Below are 24538 nucleotides of genomic sequence, written 5' to 3' on the forward strand. Positions count from 1 at the left end.
ATAAACAGCTTCCATGGTTAATATTTGCCCTTTACCTTTCTTATGTTACATTTCTTTCAAAAAGTGCTACTCTTTTTTTTATTAGTTTTTTAATAAAATGTGAAATAAATGAATTAAACTCAAGATATGAGTAGAAAATTTGTTTAGTTTCATATTTACAAATGAAGCAATGTTTATTCGCCCTTGGCGGACAGTGTGTGTTTATCGAAAATGTGTTTCACAAAAAATGAGCCAATGCCAATGAGTTTGAGTTAGAAAAAATATTCTTTTTGTATCATTTGATGAAAAATGAAAACCGGTCCCACAGATCCGAACACCACACAAGGGTTAAAACAAACCGCCAAAACAGTTTACTGAAATATTGAGCTAAATATATTGTAAATTAAAACTGTAAGTTAATTCAAATCACCCCTTATAAACAAAGTTTTCTTGTTTTGTGCCTGAAGCATGTTTTTGCGTTTAGTTCTAGTTCTGGAGCCGTGATGCTAATGTTGCTAGCACTTAATGCTAACATTTAACACCAATCAGACTGCATATATAAACCAATAAAAGATACAGTCCTCAACCGCGTCAGGTCTCAGCACACCTTACTTGTTGTTTGACATGTAAAAGTATTGTCTGTTCCTGCTTTTTCATGTCTCAAGTTTCTGGCCAAATTATTTAGAAAAAGAAATATTTTTTTTTTACTTATGGTTTTGAGATGTTCAGTGTTAAGTACGTTAAGTATTTTTAGGTACAGTATGTTGTAGATTCTTAATAATTTTTGCTAAGTTCAAATGTACATTTGCATTTTTTCTTTTCCTAGATTTAAATAAAATTCTGTAAAATGTACAGAGAAACTGTAGAGAGAACACATTTAGTTTACAGGTTATTAAATAGTGTATATAGTAAAATGAAGGTTGAGTTCCTTTCTTTGCTCTGTTTGTTGGAGAGATTAAGAGATGGGGAAATAGAGATGCATGAGGGCTTTAGAATGCAAGTCGCCTGCATTTCTCACACACTGCTGCAGCGCACACAGTGGACCAGCTCTCTGAGGTTAACAGGAACAGCCTGAGAGTGATTCTTGTCTTATGACTGTGTGTGTCTGTGTGTATCTATGTGTGTGTGTGTGTGTGTTCGTTCAGAGAGTACTGGGGAAGGCCTGTAAGCTCTTGCCAGGCCTCATGCGAGTGACGTCATGGAAATCTCTCAATCTCTGTCTCATTCTTTCTCTCTCTTGCTTGCTTTGTTGATGAGAACACTACGGGTGACTGGTAGAACTCTAAACTATGATCTGGCTGCGAGTGCATGCTTGGACGAGTTTACACACACACACACACACACACACACACACACACACACACACACACACACACACACACACTCACTCACACTCACGCTCGCACACATCCACAAGCACACACACTCTTTCTCTCTCACTGTCCGTATAGTACCGCATAGCCTCAGCTTGCTGCACAGAAAGAGTTTTACAGAAAAAAACGTAATTAGGAATGAGGTCAACAAAACTATTCCATCAGTGTCTCTTACCCATGTGAACTTGAACAGGAAATGATCTCCTCTGATGGTGCTGTTGTACTGGTTATTTTGCATTAAAAGGTTTCAAATATTTTTTTATATGATTTTCTATATGCAAAAGAGGCTGCATTTTGCAAATCTATATAAACTACTATCTATGGCATTTAGTGTCACTTAATGGGTGGGAGTATGAATATATTAATATATCTTGATACGTTTGTTCTTTAGAAGAAGGTCTAGCCTACTAATTTAGTAGTAGGACTCGTGCCTCGTGTTATTCTCTGCCTGCCTGTCTCGTGTTTTTCTTATATTGATTAAAATGCTCCAGTTTGCACTATATGTCTTCAATGCAAAAAAAAAAAAAATCACAAACTTGGCCAGTTTGCTACATGAACCAGGGCTTTAAGAGTTAGTGTTTTTTTTTATGGTTAGGGAGCAGATGTGGCTCTTTCACTGATGTGGCTGCTTAGTCGTGTGATTTGCCTTTATGTGGTCCAGTAATCATAACTACAGACCAGTGAATGGTGAAAGTATAAAATTTGATTAGGGCAGATTTGAGCATTTGAGGATTGGGTGCCTTGCTCAGGGGCACCTCAACTGTGGACACCTCGTTGATTGAACCACTGACCCCCCAGTCACAAAGCCTCTTCTCTAACCTTTAAAGCCACAGCTTCCCCCACATATACCCTTTCATCATCAATAAAGATGGTACAAATATCGATATTGTGATATCAAATCTTTTTCATTGGCAATCCATGAGTACTAGGGTTAATTCCTCATTTTGAAACTGACCCTGGATGTTTGTAATATGCAGAATATGTGATCCAGACACTGGAATTAATTAAACATGAGTCCTATTAAACTAATTAGAAAGAAATCTGGGGTTTAAGGTTTTGGAGCTTGGGTGTAATATCCTGTATAAAAATATTTCCACTCAGCCAGTGGTGGAATCGTGCACTGTGTCTGTCTGTGTGTAAATGGTCATTAAAGCTTTATTGCTGGCTTTTACAGTGGAGTTTTACTATCTTATGTGCTGTGTGTCTTTTAGATGGTTTTATTTAGCTGTCAGTTCTGCCAGCATGCCACTGGAAGCCAAAGCAAAGGCTCTGTTTGTCTGTCTGTGAGAGAATAGGTACAATGATTATGGTCGTAACAGTGTTAGGCTGTAATATAAACAGTGATTGGCATCAGGCTTGGCATCGTTTCAAGGTGAGGAGCATGATCTCTGATCTCTTAGAACTGATTTGCATGGCAACACACCCAGAGGCCACAGGCTTTGCAGGACAGCTGGCTGTGGTGGCCAGAGCTGTGAGTCATCTAAACCACGCAGCATTTACATTTAAGGGATTCTGCTTTGTTTGAACTTCAAGAAAAAGGTCATGATTTAAAGGTTCAGGATCAGGAAGCTTTACATGCTTGTGTCACGTTGAGAGCGTTTTCACACTAGCATTTTTTTAAGAGCGTCATTGCTTTCTGTAGGCCTCATTTCATGATTTACCTCACCTGTTTAAGTCTGCACACCTGTGACCATCCCCTGTTGTCTAGTTTTTGCCTTAACTTAAGTTAATTATAAAAAAAAAACGGCGAGGGACTGGGCGCAGCTACTCCACCGCAATCACTCCGCATCGCACATAGGGCCAGCGGGCCACTGAGCGCAGCTACTGGGCCAGGGTTTGAATTCGCTGCTCTTCCATCTCGGTCTTTGTTATGTGCACAGCACAGACTGTCCGGGCGCAATGCTTCCACTCTGCTGAGTTATGTTTTTTGTGTTCTGTCATCATTACGTTCTCAGCTAACGTCTAGAAAATCGTTTTTTTGTCATTTGTGTATCTATTTAAAAGTGTCCATGTTCCGCAACGCGATGCATCTAAGAATCGAAAATTTCCCAAACCTCTAGTTTTAAATTTAACCAATTAAACTCCATGCTGCTCTAAACTGTTTTATTCTGATCATGTGCTGGTGCACGTCTAACACAACATAGGCTCATAGACACAAACTGTGCTGGGCTAGAATAATAATGTTAGCTGGGCTACAAAGACAGGCTTATTTTCGCTTATTTTTCTGTCATTTGATTTACCAATATGTTTTATTCAATGTAATACTGTTAAATGAATCAAACAGTGCTATGAGTCAGGGATCTCTGGCATGCCCCTATGTGTCCATTATATATGATATTGAATGTCAGCTATTTAAATATAACTTTTTCTCTTATTTTGGCCGAGAGCATAGACTTCCCTGTTTCTGTTTTTATTAGAATTTTATAAATGTCAGTATCACATCATTCAAACTACCGACAAAAATCAAAACATGACAAACACAATTCTATTAATTAAAAATTAACTATAAAATTAGATGGGATTTCTGTTTTGAATGTATTACGCTATCGCTAAAAGCCTATAAAGGCTCTTGATTGTTCCTCATTGCTAGAACTTGTTGACAAAATGTGGAAAATGGGTTACTGTGTCAGATCACTGTAGCTTTTTTATTTCTATAGATTTATAAATGCAGTAAAATAAATCAAATATTTTTTTAGTGCAGTAATTCAGAGTCACTTGTACATTCTGCCCTTCTGGGGTATAATAAGTACATAATTAAATATCAGTTTGAAATATCCTTCAGATCTATATATCTGTATGGTGCAGATATATTTTGTCAAGCAGTTATCTTTTAATACTAATATGCACAAATGCTGAGCAGGTGTTTGATCAGGTGAAAAAGACACAATGTAGACAGATGGGTAGGGGCCTCTTTCACACCATCTGGTAAACACACATCATCTCACCCCCCAGTCATACAAACTAATACTTATATAAAAACATTTACAGAATGAAATATGTATGATGTTTGTAATAAGTGTACCCAATGGCAGTGTTGCCTTAGAGACAGTCATTGGTGATGCCCCCTGGGCTTTGGTTACTCACATGACGTGAAAGTCACGGTTTGAATTTCTGTCAATTCTTCATCTGTTTGCCCATCAAACAGCCCGTGTACCCAGTACCCAGAGTAAACAACGATTAGTGCAAGATCCAGTGCACAGGAATACGAGTATAAACATTTTACAGACAGATGGAGGGAATACACTCCTCTTTGGCAAATATTACTACTATTCTGTATCCGTGATCTTGGCTGCTGGAGGATGTGTGTATGTGTGTGTGTGTGTGTGTGTTACAGGGTGCTGGAAAAATCATCACTATTTTAGCACAGCCCTTTTTTGCCACTTCCCATCTGCAAACACAGAGCATGACTTCTACAGTAGTGTTTACTTCCGCAGAGGGATTCATTCATATGTATATGACCATAAATGTGTAATAGATATATGTATATAGACACTAGTTTGTGGACTTTTTCTCGGATGACATTTCTTTTCAAATCAGGCCAGGGTTGCATCAGTTTTGCGTGATGTATTTGGGTTTGTTTGTGTGCAAGTCCTTAAGTATGTTTTAAAATGATATTCTCACTAAGTTCAGCAGCATCACCAATTTATAAAATTTAAGTCATATCTTAGAAATGCCTGAATAGTATGTAAATGGAATTTATGGGGAGTCTTGCTGCTTCCCATTTTTCAAATAATCCAAAAATTCGAAATTGTTGAGAGTGCCAATGAGTGAGAAAAAAAAAAACTTAATTTAGCAACGTTTAAGACTGCATTACAATAAATATGGATGTAAAAGTATGGATGTCTTTAGCCTTGTGGCTGCTGGTCTTAATTGGTTATTAAGCTGATCAGCTCACTGGCTGAGTAGCTTAGTACATACAATTCACACCGTGGTTTCAAGTGCTGATACTGATACACATATTGATACAAGAACTTTCTGCATAAAAATATAAAACTAATATATATATAGATATTTATTAATTTAACATAAATATTTTAAATATTGTCTCTAATATTGTTTGTGTTGTGCTTAATGTTACATCATGATGCTGAAACACCTGTTAGGTGTACATTCTTTTAGGAGATCACAAAATATACATGAATATATACACTGAATTAAAGTACATTTCCAATAATTGTATAAATGAGAGATTGTACCTGGATTCTAAACACTTCAACAGGATGCAAAATCCGTGGCTGGTAATAAAGTATAATGTTAATTATAGAGATGGGACCGATCCGATATAATATCGGTATCGGGGCCGATATTAACGTAATCCGACGAATCGGATATCGGGCGGGCGCTGCCGATCCACTTACCGATCCATATTCCAGTCCAAAGCTTGAGCCGAACAATAAATCCGCCATAACGTTAACACAAAACGCATCCCTGATCAGGATTCCAGTTTAACAGTTTACCCTGAACCCCCAGCAGCTTCAGTCTGCGGGTGACTGAGTAACTTTAGCTGTTTATCTACAAAAAAAAGTCCATTATCTGGAGAGTTTTCACTTTGGAAACGCTGTACAGCAGAACGGTACACGTAAAGTCAGCGTCTGAGAGGTAAACAGATTAACACCAGCAGTCTGTTAGCCTAGCTAGCACTGAACTGACAGCAGCTGCATTCCGGTGTTGTGAAGGTATGAACTACAGACTGGAGTAAACTATATTCATAATCCACATATCCTATAAAACTACAGCATCTACAAACACTAACCAGCACAAACACACCCATCTGTTATTAAAAAACAGTCATTAATTTAGTTCGGAAATACAGTTAGCATTGCCACTTAGCCGTTAGCCATCTCCATTAAGATCTGCAGTCTGTTAGCCTAGCTAGCAAAATCATTCCGGCATTGTGAATGTAATAAATAACTATCTTAAGTGAACTACAGCCATAATACACATCTAATATCAAACCACAGATCCTACCAACCCTAACCAGCACTAAGAAATCAATCTGTTATTAAAAAACAGTGATTAATTTAGCTCGGAAATACAGTTAGAATCGCCAGTTAGCCGTTAGCTATTGCAGCTAATCCTCTTCGCTACCTGTCAAAATAAAAGTCTCCTGCACAACCGTTGCAAAAAATGCCCTGAATTTAATATTTAACGTATTTAATATTTTACTTTTTTTATATTTAATAAAAATTCAAACATTTTATTTGAAAGGAAACTATTGTGTAATTGCATATGAAGTGTGTCAAATAAATGACTTTTGAATGCATTTACATTAAATGCACCTGTGGATACTCTTAAAAGGGCTGTGTGGTCTGTTTCAGCCTCATTATTTAACCTTAATCATAGTACTATTAATAAACTAAAAGTATCGGTATCTGTATCGGTATCGGCAATCTTATATCAGTTTTATATCGGTATTGGATCGGAGCTGAAAAAAGTGTATCGTCCCATCACTAGTTAATTAATACAAATCAAGCAAAAAAAAAAAACTTCTTTGATCCCCAGACGTTGGGTCGTCTGCTGAAGTTTAGTGTGTTCCTGGAAAGCAGAAGTGAGTTCACATCATGAACCCCTCCTACTCTCACCTGAAACCAATGCAGGTGCTTAATTAAAAGTTAACCTTTCTACCCCCTTCAGCTTGACTGAAATGCAGACTTAAATATTTCCAAACAAACCAACAGCCAAATGTTACTAGTTTGCAAAGTTACTGAGCAAAGATGGTTCACACTAGCTTGCTGGCTACTGTCCTGGTGCATTTTCATGTGAATCTATATATATATATATATATATCTTTATTATTTATTAGTGCACATCTTTTAAATATTACAATCTAGCTTGAGGACTCATTGCTCTAGTTATAAAGCATACAATAGTGGATTAGCTACAGTGCTAACAGCTGAGCTGGAGATTCTAACAGTTTTTCTGAGCTTTTAGAATAGTGAATGTGATCTGATCCTAACAAGAGTTAAGGTCAGGTCAAGAGTCAAGTAAGGTCAAGTACTGAAGTTTTAAATGAAAAATGCCAAAATGCCTTTTGTGCTACTAAAACACCTCAGAGCCAGCACACATTTACTTTTTTAGAAAAGTTTAGCTCTCTGGTGGAATCTGACCACATTAATTAACCGCTTAGCATGATATATAGATACTTTATTGATTCCAGAGGGAAATTCTGGACATTTAGTAGCAGCAGGTATACACAGTACACAGAAGTTACAAAAAAGGACAGATAATATGATACAGATAGAAAATACAGTAAAAATATAGTATAACATATAAAAGTAGAGTCTTTTGTTCAACATTGGACCAAAATTGTGGATTCATAATAAAGCAGCTTCACTTAGAGGAGGTGGATAATAAACAACTTTGTGTGTCTTAATGTTTTTTATTGGCAGTATATTCCTGTAGTGCCAAGTGAGGTCTGACTCCTGTGGGCCTGTGGGCAGAGCAGCCTGTTTATTGGCCTTGGCGCTCACTGCTGGACACACACATACAGAGATGAATGCCAATGAAGCTTTGGAAAGAGCTGTGCTGGCACCACCCAATCACCCAACACCATTTATCACTGCTCATTCTTTCCTCCCAAAGCACTTACCTGGGCAACCACTTTTTTTTTTACACACACACATGAACACACATGCACACACACACACACACGATGGTCTGGGAGGAAACAGCTTTAAAAAAAAAATGACTACAAGGGGCTGATCTCACTAGTCTTCTTGTCTGAAAGGTCTACTTATTTAGAACCGTTTGGAAATCTAGATATTACAGTCTATCGAGGGTCATCCAACTAAGTAGCACGCTATAGGCTGATGGAAAATCCATAGTGTTATTGCTGTACATTACCTTTATTTGATTTGGCTTTTAGTGGGAATAATGCAGGCTGGCGAGTGGAGCAGGCCTAAAAGCCTGCACCCGTCCCGGCCCTTACAGCCCCCCGGGGCGCACAAATCCCGGTAGACTGTGATCTATGGCCTGCCCAGCATCTAAAGCCCCGACCCATGAGTGCCTATGAGTGCTGTAATTCACTGCAGTATGGATTTTCCGTTCCAGGTCACACCTCGAAACAGCGGGACTCCCTCGCCCGCACACGCAAACACCATTTACCACTCAGTCATGTGACTGCAGGGTGCTCACCTCCTGCCATGCTCAAGGTCTCCTCACTCGCTCATACGTTTACTTTTACAGCACACCCCCACCCCCTCCCCTCTCTCTGTATTTTCTTTCTTTCTCTCTTTCCTCAGTCTTTTTTTAAACCTAGATTAATAAGTCAGCTGGTAGGAAATATTGAGATTCTTTATCTGCAAAAAATTAACTAGATAGCTTGCTGTTATATCACAGAGGTCTTGCAAGGGAGGGCAAATCCTTACAGTTGTGCCACTGGAGAACCCAAGATAACCCACAGTATTACAAGCTTTAACTGATGATTCTGAATGCAAAACAGCAGGCTTGTAATGATTATATCTTAAAAGAAATTATAGGGTATTGTGGCTTTTGCCCTGTAATGTAGTGCATGTTTGCTATTTTTAACTACACTGTAATGTTACTTTAAAAATGTGTGTGTGTGTTTGTGTGTGTGTGTGTGTGTGTGTGTGTGTGTGTGTGTGTGTGTGTGTGGGTGGGTGTGGGTGTGTTAGAGTCTGTATGTTTGCATTTGTTGATGTGTGTGTAAGATAGATGAAGTGTGAATGCTATTGTGCAGAGTGAACGAGAAGTACGCAGAGCCTCAGGAGTAAACACATACACACACACACACACACACACACACTCTCTCTCTCTTGGTGGACTTTGTGGTATACACAGCATCAGATACTGATGAAGTTTGTTTAATAGTTTGTTTCAGGTCACTTTGAAACAATCTGCTGGTCCCAGAGCAGAGTAAGGTCAAGCAGAATCATACATTAGAAATCATAGATGTACTAATACATCAATAAACAAATTAATCTTTATTGTTTGTTTTTGTTTCCCACAGACGGTGCACACACACAAACCACACTTTGTGGCATTACACTGTCAAGAAGTGGGTGGGAAGAATTACGAAGAATCAATGGCACATGTGGACAGCTTCGTGAAGTAAGTCTCAGTCTACTGTAATATCTTAAAAAAATTAAAAATGACTTTTTTTAAGTAATGCAACAGAATAGTCCCTTGGTTCTTTAATTAAAGGTTCTTCAAACCATCACATGTATGAAGATAAATGTGAATTAAAAAAAATAAATAAATATATATATATATATATATATATATATATATATATATATATATATATATATATATATATATATATATATATATATATATATATATATATAGTTTCCATTGGCTTAGAAGATAGAGCTAAGAATAAAATAATTGAATAAATGGATTATATTTAACTTATTAGATTCATTAGAATGAATGCAGGTCATAGTAACAGAGCATAGTAGCAGTTTTCACATGTGGTCACTATAAGCCTGCCTTATATAGGTGAACCATTCAAATTCAGAAGCAACGTTAAACAGAAGCTGACTGTTGTTCAAAAAACACATTACAAATACATCAAGATACATTAATAGGTTCCAAGCATGATCATCGTGTAGTAATTATATTCTGGACTGTCATATAGATCTGAAAGAAGTAAAAATGTAATATTGTATAAGGATTATTGTGTGAGACATTTCTCGTTCAAGTGCATGACTTTAGAGGGTTCAGTGGTGCCCTCTGTTGGTCATGTAGAAACTGACAGGGAAACCTGTGAGAGAAATGCTGAGGGGACTGGAAAATTTGATATTGGGCCACTGCTTGTTAAAGGTTGAGGACAGTGGGATTTTCCATTAACAGTTGCAATAAATATGTTCTCTATTGTTGATTGCTATAATGTAAAGTTGTTCAGAAATTTACATTTTTCTTTTGGAAACAAACTGTTTTTGAGGACATTTGCTCACTGTACATCATCTACACTGTAAGTGGTTTGTCCATTCAGCTTAAGAAAGAAAAGAAATTGCTTCATGTAAAACATTATTTATTTGAGTATTTATTTAAATCTAGTTAATACATTCGTTTTTGTTTGAACTGAAAAATTATTTGTTACAGTGTAATTGAACATAATATAAAGAATGCACTACCATGCAGGGTATCATGCCACTAACATGTTGGTGTCACTGTTGTATTAAGCATCTGGGCTGTGGTGATCTGGTGTGATAAGGTATGGTATAGTAAAGGGTATGGTTTCCATCATGCATTACAACCATTTTACAATTTAGAACCACTTAAGCAAGTAATTCTTAAGCATTCAAATGGTTATTTGGGTTGTTATGGTTCTGAACTAAGGTATAGCACCGTTGTCTTTACTAAATAACCCTTAAACCTCTTTTAAGACTGTCCTCTATTTAAGACCTACATATTATAAACTGAGCTGTTAACAATAGCAAACTTAAACTACCTCATAAATATACTAATATGACATATCTATGTTTTAATACATATAGTTTCATATCTATATTATACAAAATAATTCACCCAAAATCTAATGCTAAGACTTTCATGACCTAAAAAAAGACTTCAGAACGCACCATTTTGAAAATTATTTTAAAACATTGTGATACTGTATTGAATTTGCTGCTTTTTTATTGTAAATATTATTTTATCCAAATAATACCTGGTCAGCAGAGGTCACTTTTGATTAAGCTGGGACTGATAAATTGTGCAGCAACAGGTAGGCTGCAGTCTATAATTGCAAATGAATGGTAGGGGTTTTTGATTAAATGGCCAGTAATTATCACTACAAGGTACATCTTAGTCTGGTGACAAACTATTCCCATGCTTTTTTGAAATACACCAATTTCCTGATAATAGCTTAGATAAAATTAGTATATTCTTGCCATAATTCAGAGATAATTGTATGTTCTGTTTTCCTGGCAGAGAGTTACTATCCAGCGATGCTATGAAGGAGTTCAACAGAGCGCGTGTCTACCTCGACGAGAACTACAAGTCCCAGGAGCATTTCACAGTAAGTGTAGATACAGTAACTGCATCTCATCAGCTCTGCGTGTTCAGTGTGTTCTTTTAGTCTTAGTACCTCATTCATGGTTAAAGCCTTAACATGTAGGAATTGTAGCATAAGCTGCCGTTGTGATCTGTGATCTTTAACAAAACTGAATATGTGCTAATGCTCAGAGAGGGTTTTTTGTTTTTTAAAGTAATAGTTTTAATGTAATTGTTTTAATGTAATTGTAATGTATTTTTTTCTGTGCCACATTCATCTATACTTATTACTATACTCACCATTCAGTCACTTTATACTCTTAAAAAAAAATCACATGCTCTGGATAATAATAGAGCTCAGTAAAGGATGGTAATGGAGAGTTGTACTGAAGGAATTCACAGATTTTAAGTGGAAGCCAAATTTCTGAATGACATGACAGCCATTCATGACTTGCAATATAATTATTTATTTAGCAGTAATAATTGCCATAATAATGTGTGTTGGTGCCTTGCACACAGCGAGAAATCATACTTAAACTTCACCATTAGAAATATAATGACTGTTGTTTTACTACTTAACACAGTGTTTAAAGTCAACTTTGGTAACCCAGGTCCAGAAAGTAAAAATCCATCCCAGGGTTGTGTACCAGCTGCCTGGGTGGCTCTGCTGGGGCTGAGCTTCAATTCTTAAGTCTAGTCTAGTCTATTCCAGCTGAAGTATATACACAATCATTTTTATTCTTATTGAGGTATTAGTCTGATTATCAGCAGAATATCAGGCTGCATATTAACATGGCCTATTATAAACATGCTTCTCTGTATGGGACCAAAAGTGTTATTAACTGTTGACAAGGAAGAAGTGCAGATACACAACATGTCCACCTGGTGGCAGCATACTACAAGAGATCCCTGCTGCATTCTCCTCAGCCCGATGGTAAACAGTCTCCTAAAGTGGATTTAGGTGTTAAGACATGTCTGTAATGTTGTAAAAAGTGCTACTATAAATCCTGGTTTTAGTTTTCATCCAAACAGCAGGGTTTCAGAATGCAACCCTGCTGCAAAAAACATCATGTCTTTTTTACGGCTTGCTGTTAAAATGCATTTTCAATTAACCTGCTGCTGTATTTTCTGAAACCAAGCATAATTAAAGTGATTTGGTAGCTACTGGATTCTTGTCAGCGCTGCTTACTACAGGGAGTAGATCTCAGAGCGCTCATTTCCTTCCTCAAAAGTTCAACAAAACCAAAGTTTCCAGTGTATCACGCAGTCAATAAATCTCTTAATAGTCCAGTCATACAGAGCGTGTGCCATTTAGCTGCTCCGACGTGACGTTTGTTTTTCCCGCTTTCGATTTTTCGCTCTAGGGTAATTGTTTGTTGTCTGCTCAACCTGTCAATTTCCAGATCATGCAGGAGGAGATAGTGTGGCAGCAGCAACTTCTACAAAGATGTTCTTGTTGCACTCTTTAGAACTGTAGATTTCCCTGTATGGGGTAAAGGGGTATTGGGGGGCTGGTCAGTATGTCAATATCAGTATCATGAAGTTGCATCACAAACAGCTTTTCTCAGCATGTGGTACATAGCGGTCATGTCGTCATATTTGAATCTTGATGAAGATGGGATCACGGACATCATATTGGTCCTATAAATCAGCATAATCATAATTTTATTTAATCATTTAAATTTGTGTCTGCTCCATATTATCCAACTCTAGAAGAACACAAGATTGTGATCTCTGTTAAATAAACTGCCTGGCCGAAAATAAAAGTCACCACCAAAAAAAAAAAAAAGGTCACACATTCTGATGTGTTGTTGGACCGCTTTTAGCTTTAATTGCGTCACACATTCAGCTTCTGCAATGTCACAGGATTTATTTCAATCCAGTGTTGCTTTCATTTTTCATTAAGATCTTGCAGCAGCATTGATGACGGTAGAGTCTGACCACTGCACAAAGTCTTCTCCAGCACATCCCAAAGATTCTCAGTGAGGTTAAGATCTGGACTCTGTGGTGAACTCTCTCAATCCATGTGTGAAAATGATGATCTCATGCTCCCTGAATCACTCTTTCACAATTCTAGCCCCATGAATCCTGGCATTGACATCTTGGAATATACCTTTTAATTATCTAACAGACTTATATGCACATACTGTAGAATTAATTGTAGAGCAAATAGGGATGTGTTAGTACTTATTTTGTGGTTTTATAAGCTAAAAAAAGTCTCTCTTACTGTTTCTTTTGCATTCTAGTACCAGCATTATGCTTCTGTACCATTATACCATTAGTGGACTTTCACATCCTGCAGAGTATTTCTCTTACATGCTCACTTTGTAACAATAATGCTGAAGCGATATATTGTACAGCTCTTGTCTATCCTAAAGTCTGAGATTTAAAAAACTATTAAATGTGGCAGTTGTTATTAACTGTATGAATAACAATAACAATTAATATAAATTGTATTAATATATCAATTAATCTAGAAATCTTTCATCATGATTATATATATATATATTTTTTGCCATTGTTCAAAAATTTCATAGGAATAGACCAATATAAATGCTCCACCTACCTTTTTTTTTTACCTTTTATACGTGAAAAACTTCCACTAAAATTAAGTAGGATTTTTCGACTTCTGTAGAATTTTTAAGATTTTTTTGCATAATGGTTTTGATTGAGTATTAGTTTCAGTAGAAGTATTAACCCTCATTTAAAATAAACATATCCCTGCCACGCAAAAACCTTGTGTTTGGATCATTTCTGTTAGTCTATTTATCAAAACAGTTACAATGGACATAACATTAATCATAAAAGAAACAATATAAGCAACCACTGCCAGATTCATATGATCATTTTGGGTGATATAGACAGGCTTTTATATTAGAGTGAATTAATGAACTTCTATCATGATATTAAGATATGCATACCAAATGCAGATAAATAGATTTAAATTTCAGTTGTTAATTCACATGAATTAGTGAGTTAATACAAGAGAAATAAATTATTGTTTATTATAAATAAAAGGATAAAAAGAATGATAAAATCTATAAGATCAGCTAACTTCTTCAGAACATTGTTACTAAACTGAACCGGAAATGAAAAAAGGCCTAAACTAAAAAAATGAAGATTAGTTATACCAAAAACAACTGAAAAAACAAGTTTTTCCTTGCTACTGTTGGCAACATCACTGTGGGTTTACCCATAAGAGGCTTAGACTCGTATCTGTGTGACAATGTTGTTGTAAAAAGCACTATATAAATAAAATTGAATTAAAGAAATAGGTGAAGGTGAGACAGACTACACAAAGCAAGATCAGCTGAAAAAATGTTGCTTGTTTTTATGTCTTATTGTGTTCGTTATAAAGAACTCCTCAGAATTGCAATTTAAAATATGTTGCTTTGTTTGAAAGCAGAGTTTAAGTGTATATAGTTAGATGATACGACGAGACGACGAGTAATATCACGAGATGAGACACGATACTGGGTTCACAAGAACGAGACGTGGCGAGATTTTAAAATAAAAAAAAGGCCAAAAATGAAAAATGGCTTAAAAACTAGTTTTATTTGACAAAATCATATAAAGCAAACTTAACAGACTGGTTTCTCTCACACATTGGTTCTATAAGAAATAGAAATAAGAATAAGATATATAAAAATAAAACTTTTCTAGGTCTTATATAGTGCAAACAATAAGTGCAAACCACAACCAGTCCTATTTAGCATATAGTTTGTGTTTTTTCTCCTAAATCTCTTGTAATTTAACTATACATAACCACAACCAGTCATATTAAGACTATGCTTGAAGTGCAAACAGAGACAGAACATACAGTACAGAGCTTTTTAGCTGTACCGCGGAGCTTTTTAACTGTACCGCGGAGCTCATCTACTGTTTCTTCCCCCGCGAGACAGGTTTAAGCTTGACTAGAAATATTGTCATGTTTTAATCTCGCGAAATCTCGTGCCCCGAGATCTCATCACACCCCTATTAGATGATGTAGTGGCAGCAGTGTCTGTGCTTGTGTAATAATCTGCATGCACGCAGGCAGGCAGGCGGGCAGACGGGCAGGCAGCAGTGTTGGAGGACGGCACACGTTGAGTGACAGAAGCTGGTGTGGCCTGGCTCCTGTTTTACAGGATAGTTAAGGTATACAGCAGGTAAAATGTCAATTAGGAAAAGGCAGGCCTGATCGTGCTGCTCCCCGTCCACTTGTTTCAGACTATTAATATTTATCATCCACCTCTGCCCCTGGGCCCCAAGGCTCCATGGGTAATGATGTGCACTAATGTCTGCCTCTTATTACCACCACTTGGGTGGGTGTCAGGGTGTGTGTGTGTGTGTGCGTTTGTGCGTGCAGGCGTGCTCCTCTATTGCTACATGAACTGTTACATGTGTTTAAACCAGCCTGCATCTCTTGTAGCGCTGCCAGCCTCTCGGTCATCGTTCACTAAAGCCTTTGTCTCTGCCAGACGCTTTAATTGGAAATGAAATCTGTTCCTCTTTGTTCCTGTAGAACAGATAAGAGGCATCTGAATTGTGGAGGGAGTGAGACGTCATGGTTTAACAGTAATTTGCAGCTTTTTTTTTTTTTTGCTCTGTCCTGGTGTCTTGTCAAATTCTGTAGTTTGGTGCAAATGGGGCCTGTCCTTTTAGTGATTGGAAAAATGGATTGTATTAAAAGTTGCAGCAACTAATAAATGACTGATAGCATCTGCTATAATAGTTGCCTATACATTTTATCAATTTATTGACTGCATTTATGCCTTCTATCCAGATAATTTGAAATGAAGGGGTAAGAATTGTTGATTTTGACAACTATAATAAAGTTAACTCTCTTCTTTTAAAAATGAGCTCAGCTGGATTGACAGCTTGACAGTTCTGCGTCAGCATCTTAAGAGAAAACTACAAGGTGGCATATTAATATCAGTGGGGTTGAGGCTGATGAATTACATCTTGTAACATATCTAGTTTGAAACAGCACTCTCTAAACTGTGATATTAGATGTGTCTCTCTGCCTGTAGTTGTTTCAGTAATTTTAATGTGATTGTTGAAGCACTTGGGTGCATAAATTACTGGTTTAATTGGTATCAGTTTCATTGGCACTAAAATAGAACCTTGTGGGAAAATATACAAAACAGTTGGCAAATGTTTAACAATAGTTTCTGCTTAAAATAAAAAAAAATAGAGTTTACAAAATATTAGAATGCATATAGTTGCATATAGGAATGCAGTAATATCACTTTTTACCCTCCGATATCAAAGCCGAATTGTCATATATCTGCAGATACTGAGATACTAACTACTTGATAGGTGTCTATAAATCTTGATATTTGTAGAATTACATTTTTAATAGTATGGTAAAGGAAGGTAAATGACGTTCTGTGTCCCAAATAAGAATAAGAAAAATCTTCACAGAACAGCATTTTTTGATTAAGTTAATGCACAAATTAAAGCTTCAGACTTATGAAAAAATAATAAAAAGGACATAATGCAGTAAAACTTGAAAATAGGGATTAGGGGTGGGCAATATTGTATCATATACAATATATCATGGCACAGAAATATCATGTTTTAAAAATCCATATCATAAAAAATAATAGGGATGTTCTGTCTTGAACGTAGTCTATTATTTACTGTGAAGCTTTAGGTGTATTTTTTGTTTAATTGTTTTAGTTTGCAGTTTATATGCATGCATAACTACTCTGCCATATTTTTGCTGTATAATATTATTTTTATGCTATTATTTATTTTGCTACATTATGATTATATTGTTATACTATTAATCTATATTCCTGAAATTAATAAATTATTTTTCTATTTTCCTATATCGCCAAGTATATCGTTATCGCAAAAATACCCTGAAATATTGTGATCTTATTTTAGAGACATACCGCCCACCCCTACTAGAGATGCATAATCAATCCACACCACGCAAATGCTGCTGACTTCAGTCAAGTGTCAGCATGTGTGTCACTAACCGATTTGTGGTTTTGGTGCTGTATTTGTGGTATTGCTGATACTGATACTGTGTTTAAGTGCCAGTATCGGTGCAACAGTGGTTATCTGTATCGTTCAGTCTTAACCTTAAAAAACACATGTCTCTGTGGTAAAATATATTATTTAACACACAGTCTGTGCTGCATCTAGAGAAAGATCAGGCTGATGCCTCCTGCAGGCCTCAGGATGTGTGCTACCTGCAGTGGAGACTACCACAGGGGTAATTGGGTCTCTTTGGCTGTATATGTTCTTCTGTAAAGGCTGCTGTAGGATTTACTCAGCACTCTTTCTTCTCTACTCTTGTTTGGCAAACAGATAATTCACCTTACAGGGTTCGTAGGGTGCTTGAAATCCTGGAAAATGCTTGAATTTTAATGTTCTGTTTTCCAGGCCTGGAAAGTGCTGGAATTATGTAGAAAGTGCTTGAAAAAGCTTGAAATTGTAACTGCGTTTACTTTACAACAAATAACTGACTAAAGTTCACTTAAAGAAAACATTGCAGAGCGTAAAATAAAAAAGGCTTCGCTCGCGCCTCCATGTACGGTTCTTTTTCGTAATCAAAGAGGAGTTGGTTTACAAGGAACCGGTGTTCTATCGAGTTGTGCTACCCTGTCAAAACGTGCTACCCTAGTGTGTGTTTTACTGTAAAAATACAAGTTATTAGAACATGCTGCATGCAGTAGAAGTGTCGTTATGATATTAAGGATAGCCTAAATTGCTGTATCAGGATAAAGTTAAGGCAAAATGGGGTAAACATGTGGTGAAGAACATTGGTATTTAAATTGTGTGAATCTGACACCAATAAATCCATAATTCCTGCGATTTACTTACTTAGAAGTATTTTTTTGTCTCAGTAACACAATCGCTGTGAAGTGTGGAGAATAATTTTGCGATATATTGATTATTGCTTAATTGCAGTTTTGAGATATCACCCTTATCATTAATTTACCACAGCTGAAAGGTGCTGGAAAAACTTGAAATTGGGCCTTGAAAGTGCTTGAAAAGTGCTTGAATTTTTACCTTGCAAAAGGTGTATGAACTCTGACCGTAATGCAGGGGCAGTTTCACAGACTGGGATGAAGACTAGTCTTGAAATTTGAATGAAAATTTTAGGCTTAATCCCTGTCCAGAAAACCAGCCCATAATGTTTATAAGTATCATACAAAACTAAATATCTGTGTCATGTTAGATTTTTGATTCATATTTCTTGCTTCCCTACTTGTTTTGTTTTTATTTAGGGAACTTTAAAAAATACCATTCTTGAACAATAGTTGCTAATAAGTTGATATAAACTTGATATTTAGAAGGCATTATTTCTGGTGTTCAAATGAGTGTATCATTTATGCAAAAACTAATACATAAATGATGCTTAAAAATCCTGGAAGAGCCTCTCCTCCTTGTGACAGCACAGTTGAGTTAATGAGATCAGCCATTTCCGGCCTCTCTTAATGTTTCGAGGACGGTGTCATTTTTCTCTGACTCCCTAATAGGTCTGCTAACAGCCACAGGTCCTTTATTTTACACCAACAAGGGAAGTCTAGGGCTGTTTTGGGAACTGTGCAGAGAGGAGCAGCAGTAATGCAATAACTCAATTACTGTGTACTTTTAATTTATGTCTTAATTTGAGTTTGATTTTTTTTTATTTTTCTTTGTAGGCATTCTCTCACTCTCTTACACTGTCACTTGCTTTTTTTTTACATTATATTATATTACATTACATTTGGCAGATGCTTTTGTCCAAAGCGACAATAGTCAAGTACAAAAGTAATAGAAGTTAAGCTAAACCATTTTTTTAGATAGGGCTTAAAGGAGGTTGAAGGGAAATAATAGGATAGAGAAGTGAAGGAGGTGAAGAAGGAAATGAGGTTAGAAGTAGTTAGTGTGTTAGAGGTGGTAGGAGAGTAAGTGCTCTTTGAAGAGCTCTGTCTTCAGGAGTTTATTAAAGATAGTGAGAGATTCTCCTGATCTGGTAGTGGAAGGTAGTTTGTTAGAGGTGTTAGGAGAGTAAGTGCTCTTTGAAGAGCTCTGTCTTCAGGAGTTTATTAAAGATAGCGAGAGATTCTCCTGATCTGGTAGTAGAAGGTAGTTAGTTAGAGGTGTTAGGAGAGTAAGTGCTCTTTGAAGAGCTCTGTCTTCAGGAGTTTATTAAAGATGGCGAGAGATTCTCCTGATCTGGTAGTGGAAGGTAGTTTGTTCCACCATTGGGGAACTCGGTATGAGAACAGTCTGGATTGCTTTGTCTGAATGTTTGTTTGGTAAAGCGAGGCGACGTTCATTGGAGGAGCGCAGCGGCCGGGAGGTAGCGTAAGCCTTCAGGAGCGAGTGCAGGTAGGAAGGAGCTGTTCTGTCATCACCTTGTAGGCGATTGTAAGAGCTTTGGATTTGATGCGAGCATCAACTAGTAGCCAATGGAGCTCAATGAGCAGTGGGGTGACATGTGCCCGTTTTGGCTGGTTGAAGACCAGACGTGCTGCTGCGTTCTGGATCATCTGGAGTGGTTTTACTACGCAGGCTGTAGTAAAACTCTTTCTTTCTTGCACAGACACTCTCACTTGCTTTAGCATGCTCTCTGTTACTTTCTTGCAATTGCATACTTTTCAATTATTGTGTTCTTGCACATTTTTTGCAATATTTATTTATATATCCTTCTTTTCTTACACTTACTAGTGTACATAGTGTTTTTTGCTCTCTTTTTTATTCTTTTACTCTGTTGCCTGCTCTTACTTTTCTTTTCACACACATTCTCATGTAGACTCATACACTTGTGCTTGTGTCTTGCACACAAGCTCTCTCTCTCTCTCTCTCTCTCTCTCTCTCTTTTTCTCTTTCTCTTACTTTTTTTTTCTCTCTGTTTCTTACTCTCTGCCTCTTTTGTGCAGGATTAGCGGTGGGTTGAGGTTTGTGGTAAGATCGTGGTGATGCTGAGTAACCTGTGTGTAGAAAGAAATACTTCCTCTTACCCACAGTACCACACCCCCCTACACACTTCCCCCTCCTCCGGAGAAAAAGAACGCATGCATAACCAGCTTAAAATATTGCAAACTAAATCCACGGCCTCTCTCGCGGTGCAAAGTGCAGAGCTCACTGAGGCTATTTGAATGGAGGAGATGTCAGTGGAGCAATATTGTAGAGCCATAACTCTCCCAGGCCATCAGTCAAGCTCTCAGTAGTGCAAATACACACCACACACGTCCACTCGGCCCAACACCAGTGTGCGCACACACTCCCCCTAGACATATGTTGAGCGACAATCAATGAGTCTGCCATCAGAAGAGAATTATTAAGGGGAGAAGGCAGACTGGGGCTCACTTGAAAAAATTTGGGCTGAAACGTATAGACAATTAATGGATTGCAGTGAGGGGCAGAAAAATAGATGCGTTTCTTATTGAGAGCCTAATCTGAGAATCTTCTAGAGTCCACACTCTGCATTACCCTATCACTGTGACGAGACTACAACATCTACTTATGTGTACCCCACACACACACACACACACACACACACACACACCGATAGAGAACCCCAGGCCTCATAAACAGCAGCCTGATAAAGTGGAGTGTGTATGGTCAGATTAGTTCAGAGGGGGCAGCAGCAGGATGTAGGGTGAGGGAGTAAATCAGACGCATGTGTATATGTGTCTGCACGCGTTTGGGTGTGTGATGATGATGTGAGGGCCCTGCCGCTGTGTGTACATTATGGGGTGTGTTTGGCCCCTGGTGTGGCGTGAGCGAGAGAGGGCGAGAGCGCGAGAGAGAGAGACAGAGAGAGAGAGAGAGAGAGAGAGCGGGGCACAGTGAAGGTGAGCCTGTCATATCGATCTTTTTAGCGCTAAAATATGAGCCACTTTACTCTGCTCCCCAGCCCAGTGATGTGAAAAATAATAACTCGGTCCCAAATTAAAAATATTGATCGCTTAGGAGGTGTTGAGAGCAAATAAACACCTACTGAAGGATTTTCCACCCCTCCCCCCATCTTTCTATGTCGTCCACACAGCACACCCCTTCCCTCCCCAAGCAACACACACACACACACACACACACACACACACACACACACACACACACACACAGTGGCACTCAGGCCATCTCTGCTGGGCGAGAGTAGGTCAGGGTGTAAGGAATTTGAGGAATATGTAAAGATGGCTTGAAAAGCAGAGATGCCCAGTTTCTAAATCCTGGCCCCAATAGAAAAAATGGAATAAAAAGGTGTATGGACAAAAGTATTGGGACACTTGCTCTTTCATAGTTTCGCCCAATACCAGGGGTATTCAAATAAAATATATTTTATATAATTTTTTCTCTAATTTGCATAGCCAGTTACCCACTTTTCTTTTATGTGAGCTTCCCTATCAGTAGTCATGCACCCAACACTAAAAGATTTATTTGGTGACAAGATCGTCAGTGAGATCAATATGTTTACCCTGCAGTATAATGTGGCTGAAATGTATCTCAGACCACCTCCTCTCTGTTTTGCATACGAATTTCATTCATTTCAATTAGTTCAGGTCAGCTGTTTCATACAGATTAGGGGTGGGCGATATGGCCCTAAAATAATATCCCGATATTTCATGGTATTTTCGCGATAACGATACTCTTGGCGATATGACGAAATACTGAATTATTTCAAGAATACACTACTGCAACAAAATGAATATAAAATGTATTATTGCATACGGTGTGATATGGCACACCCTTAACTGAGTTTTTAAAAAAATACAAGATATTATACAGTAACATTAATTTGTAACAGAAGTCAATGATCCAGAATGTCATGAGACATATAATAATGCACTCCAAATTTCCCCATATATCAAGGATTAAAGTGAAATAAATGATACTGGACAGATATAATCTGACTCTAGTAGATATGTAATGGAAAATAAGAACCGTGTGATTTTTTTTTTTTGCTAAAAATAGCAAAAAAGTAGTACCCTGATGTGATAACTGGGGTGTGAAATATGGCACTATATTTCAAGGTATATCATCGTACACAATATATATATTTTTTGGCGATATTATCGTGTACGATACAATATAGCACACCCCTAATACAGATTACCTGCTTCTTACTATATAAATTGATACACACTGATACCAAACATTGACATAAGATGCCAAGTGAACAGTGTTCTACAACAGGTGAAATAATGTGTTCATTTTATTTCCAGATCAAGGTTTCACACGTAGATTATCATATTGATTACTCTGTCTCAATATGAACAAACTGATTTTTCAATCTCCCTTTAATATATACGAATTGTCGCAAATCAATAACTGTTTTAATTAAAAAATGAAAATAGAGTTTACCATATGAAGTTCACCAGTCAAATATTTCGCCATCTATGTTCTAATTCTAAAATAAAATAATGGAAAAAGAGCTTGTAGTGTAGTGGAGTGTAGTGGCGTGGCGTATAGTGGAGTGTATCTGTTCCTTAAATTCTCCTTCTTTCTGCCGTTTACAGACCTGCGTTCTCCTGGCGGCGTATTGTTAAAGCTCATACTCCATGCGTACATAATCATCCAGACATATGCTTTGTTCTCCGTCCTCTCCCTCGTTGATTGATCAGGTCTTGACTCAATAATCCCATGCTATCCCGGGCGCGTCGTGGCCCCTCGTCATAATTTTTTGCACATCTGCGCCTGACTATTTTATGTCCCCTCGCTAACGGATGAGCTGCCACCGGCCCATCAAACGTGTGAGAAAACAATTGCCACAAGGTTAATTTTATTGCAGGCTTCATGCATTTGTGAGCAGGCAGGAGGTGTCCTGTGCCCAGGTCCTGATGGATGGGCCTGCCACGCTGGCTAGAATGAGAATAAGAGGAGAGAGTGGAGAGGCCATGTTCATGAAACTCAGTCCCATCCCACGCTACAGCACACACACTCTGTCCTGGGTAAAATGCTGTAGTGCCCGATGAGAGGCCTCCAGGTGGACGATCGTTTCCGGTTAAGAGTACGCTGTGTGCTGTTGGCTGCCGCTTCTCACAGGTCTTTAGATGAGTGCTGAGTAAAATAAGATATTGTAAATTTGGCATAGGCCCTGTCTGCTGTAAAAAAAAAAAGAAAAAAGAAAATCGAGAATCAAATCGAATCGTGACCCTAAAATCGGAAATAAAATTGAATCGAGGATTTAGAGAATCGTGAAACCCCTAGAAGTGATGGAGAAGTGGGACTTACCTCTAGCTCTGGTCTGGAAATGAGAGCCACTGTGAGGAGTGCCATCGTAACAACTGCCATTGTAATAAGACTGCCACTGTAACATCTGGCACAATAACAAAAGTTCCACTGTAACACTAATCATCTAGTCTAATCATTCGCAATGTAAGAGGCCTCCCTGTCTAACAAACCTGCCACCTTGAAAGTTTCCAGTGTTGCAAAACTGACACTGTAATAACTCTCACTGTATCAAAACTGTAACCGTACTGAAACAAATGGAGAAAATGGCAATAAGGCGATTTGTGTACTACGGTAACCAGACTTACTTATGTAAATAAGCTGCTGCCATAAGACCATAATGTAACCAAACTGCTGTAACAGCTGGCACCTTAACAAAATATCCAATGAAGCACATCTGTCAGTAGTACAAAACTTCCATATGCCATAATAACGACTGCCAGTGAAACATAATTCAATAGTAACAAAACTGCCACAGTAGCAATATTGTCAACAGAATTACTGCCACTGTAACAGTACACAACAGTGAAAATGTGTAATAGTAATGTAAGAACCACTAACACAAACATTTAATAATGTATATCAAATATTACTGAATTTTTTATATTGTGGTACTGTTACAGTGGCAGTAATTCTGTTGACAATTTTGTTACTGTGGCAGTTTTGTTATTATTGAACTGTCGTTATTATGGCAGATGGAAGTTTTGTACTACTGACAGATGTGCTTCATTGGATATTTTGTTAAGGTGCCAGCAGTTACAGCAGTTTGGTTACATTATGGTACTATGGCAGCAGCTTATTTACATAAGCAAGTCTGGTTACCGTAGTACACAAATCGCCTTATTGCCAATTTCTCCATTTGTTTCAGTTCGGTTACAGTTTTGATACAATCAGAGTTATCACAGTGTCAGTTTTGCAACACTGGAAACTTTCATGATGGCAGGTTTGTTAGACAGGGAGGCCTCTTACATTGCCAATGATTAGAGATGGGGTGTTACAGTGAAACTTTCTTTGCCAATATATCTTTTCTTTTCTGTAGTTTTGGAAACTTAATGGCATGTTATTAA

The 24538-nt window shown here is 37.6% G+C and overlaps 1 protein-coding gene across 3 annotated transcripts in view; it reads left to right on the forward strand.

Moving 5' to 3' along the window:
- LOC103037390 (inositol polyphosphate-5-phosphatase A) overlaps nucleotides 1-24538 on the forward strand; it is a 210562-nt gene that overhangs the window by 63871 nt on the left and 122153 nt on the right. For 2 of the 3 annotated variants that reach the window (XM_022684630.2, XM_022684631.2), the window contains exons 3-4: nucleotides 9322-9422; nucleotides 11250-11337. In XM_022684630.2, coding sequence (XP_022540351.2) covers nucleotides 9322-9422; nucleotides 11250-11337 — 189 coding nt within the window. Of the gene's footprint in view, nucleotides 1-5665; nucleotides 6029-9321; nucleotides 9423-11249; nucleotides 11338-24538 lie in introns of those variants that run through there. The other variant, XM_049481646.1, reaches the window with a different exon arrangement.

Source organism: Astyanax mexicanus, chromosome 7 (genome assembly GCF_023375975.1).
Source record: "Astyanax mexicanus isolate ESR-SI-001 chromosome 7, AstMex3_surface, whole genome shotgun sequence".
Taxonomy (NCBI): domain Eukaryota; kingdom Metazoa; phylum Chordata; class Actinopteri; order Characiformes; family Acestrorhamphidae; genus Astyanax; species Astyanax mexicanus.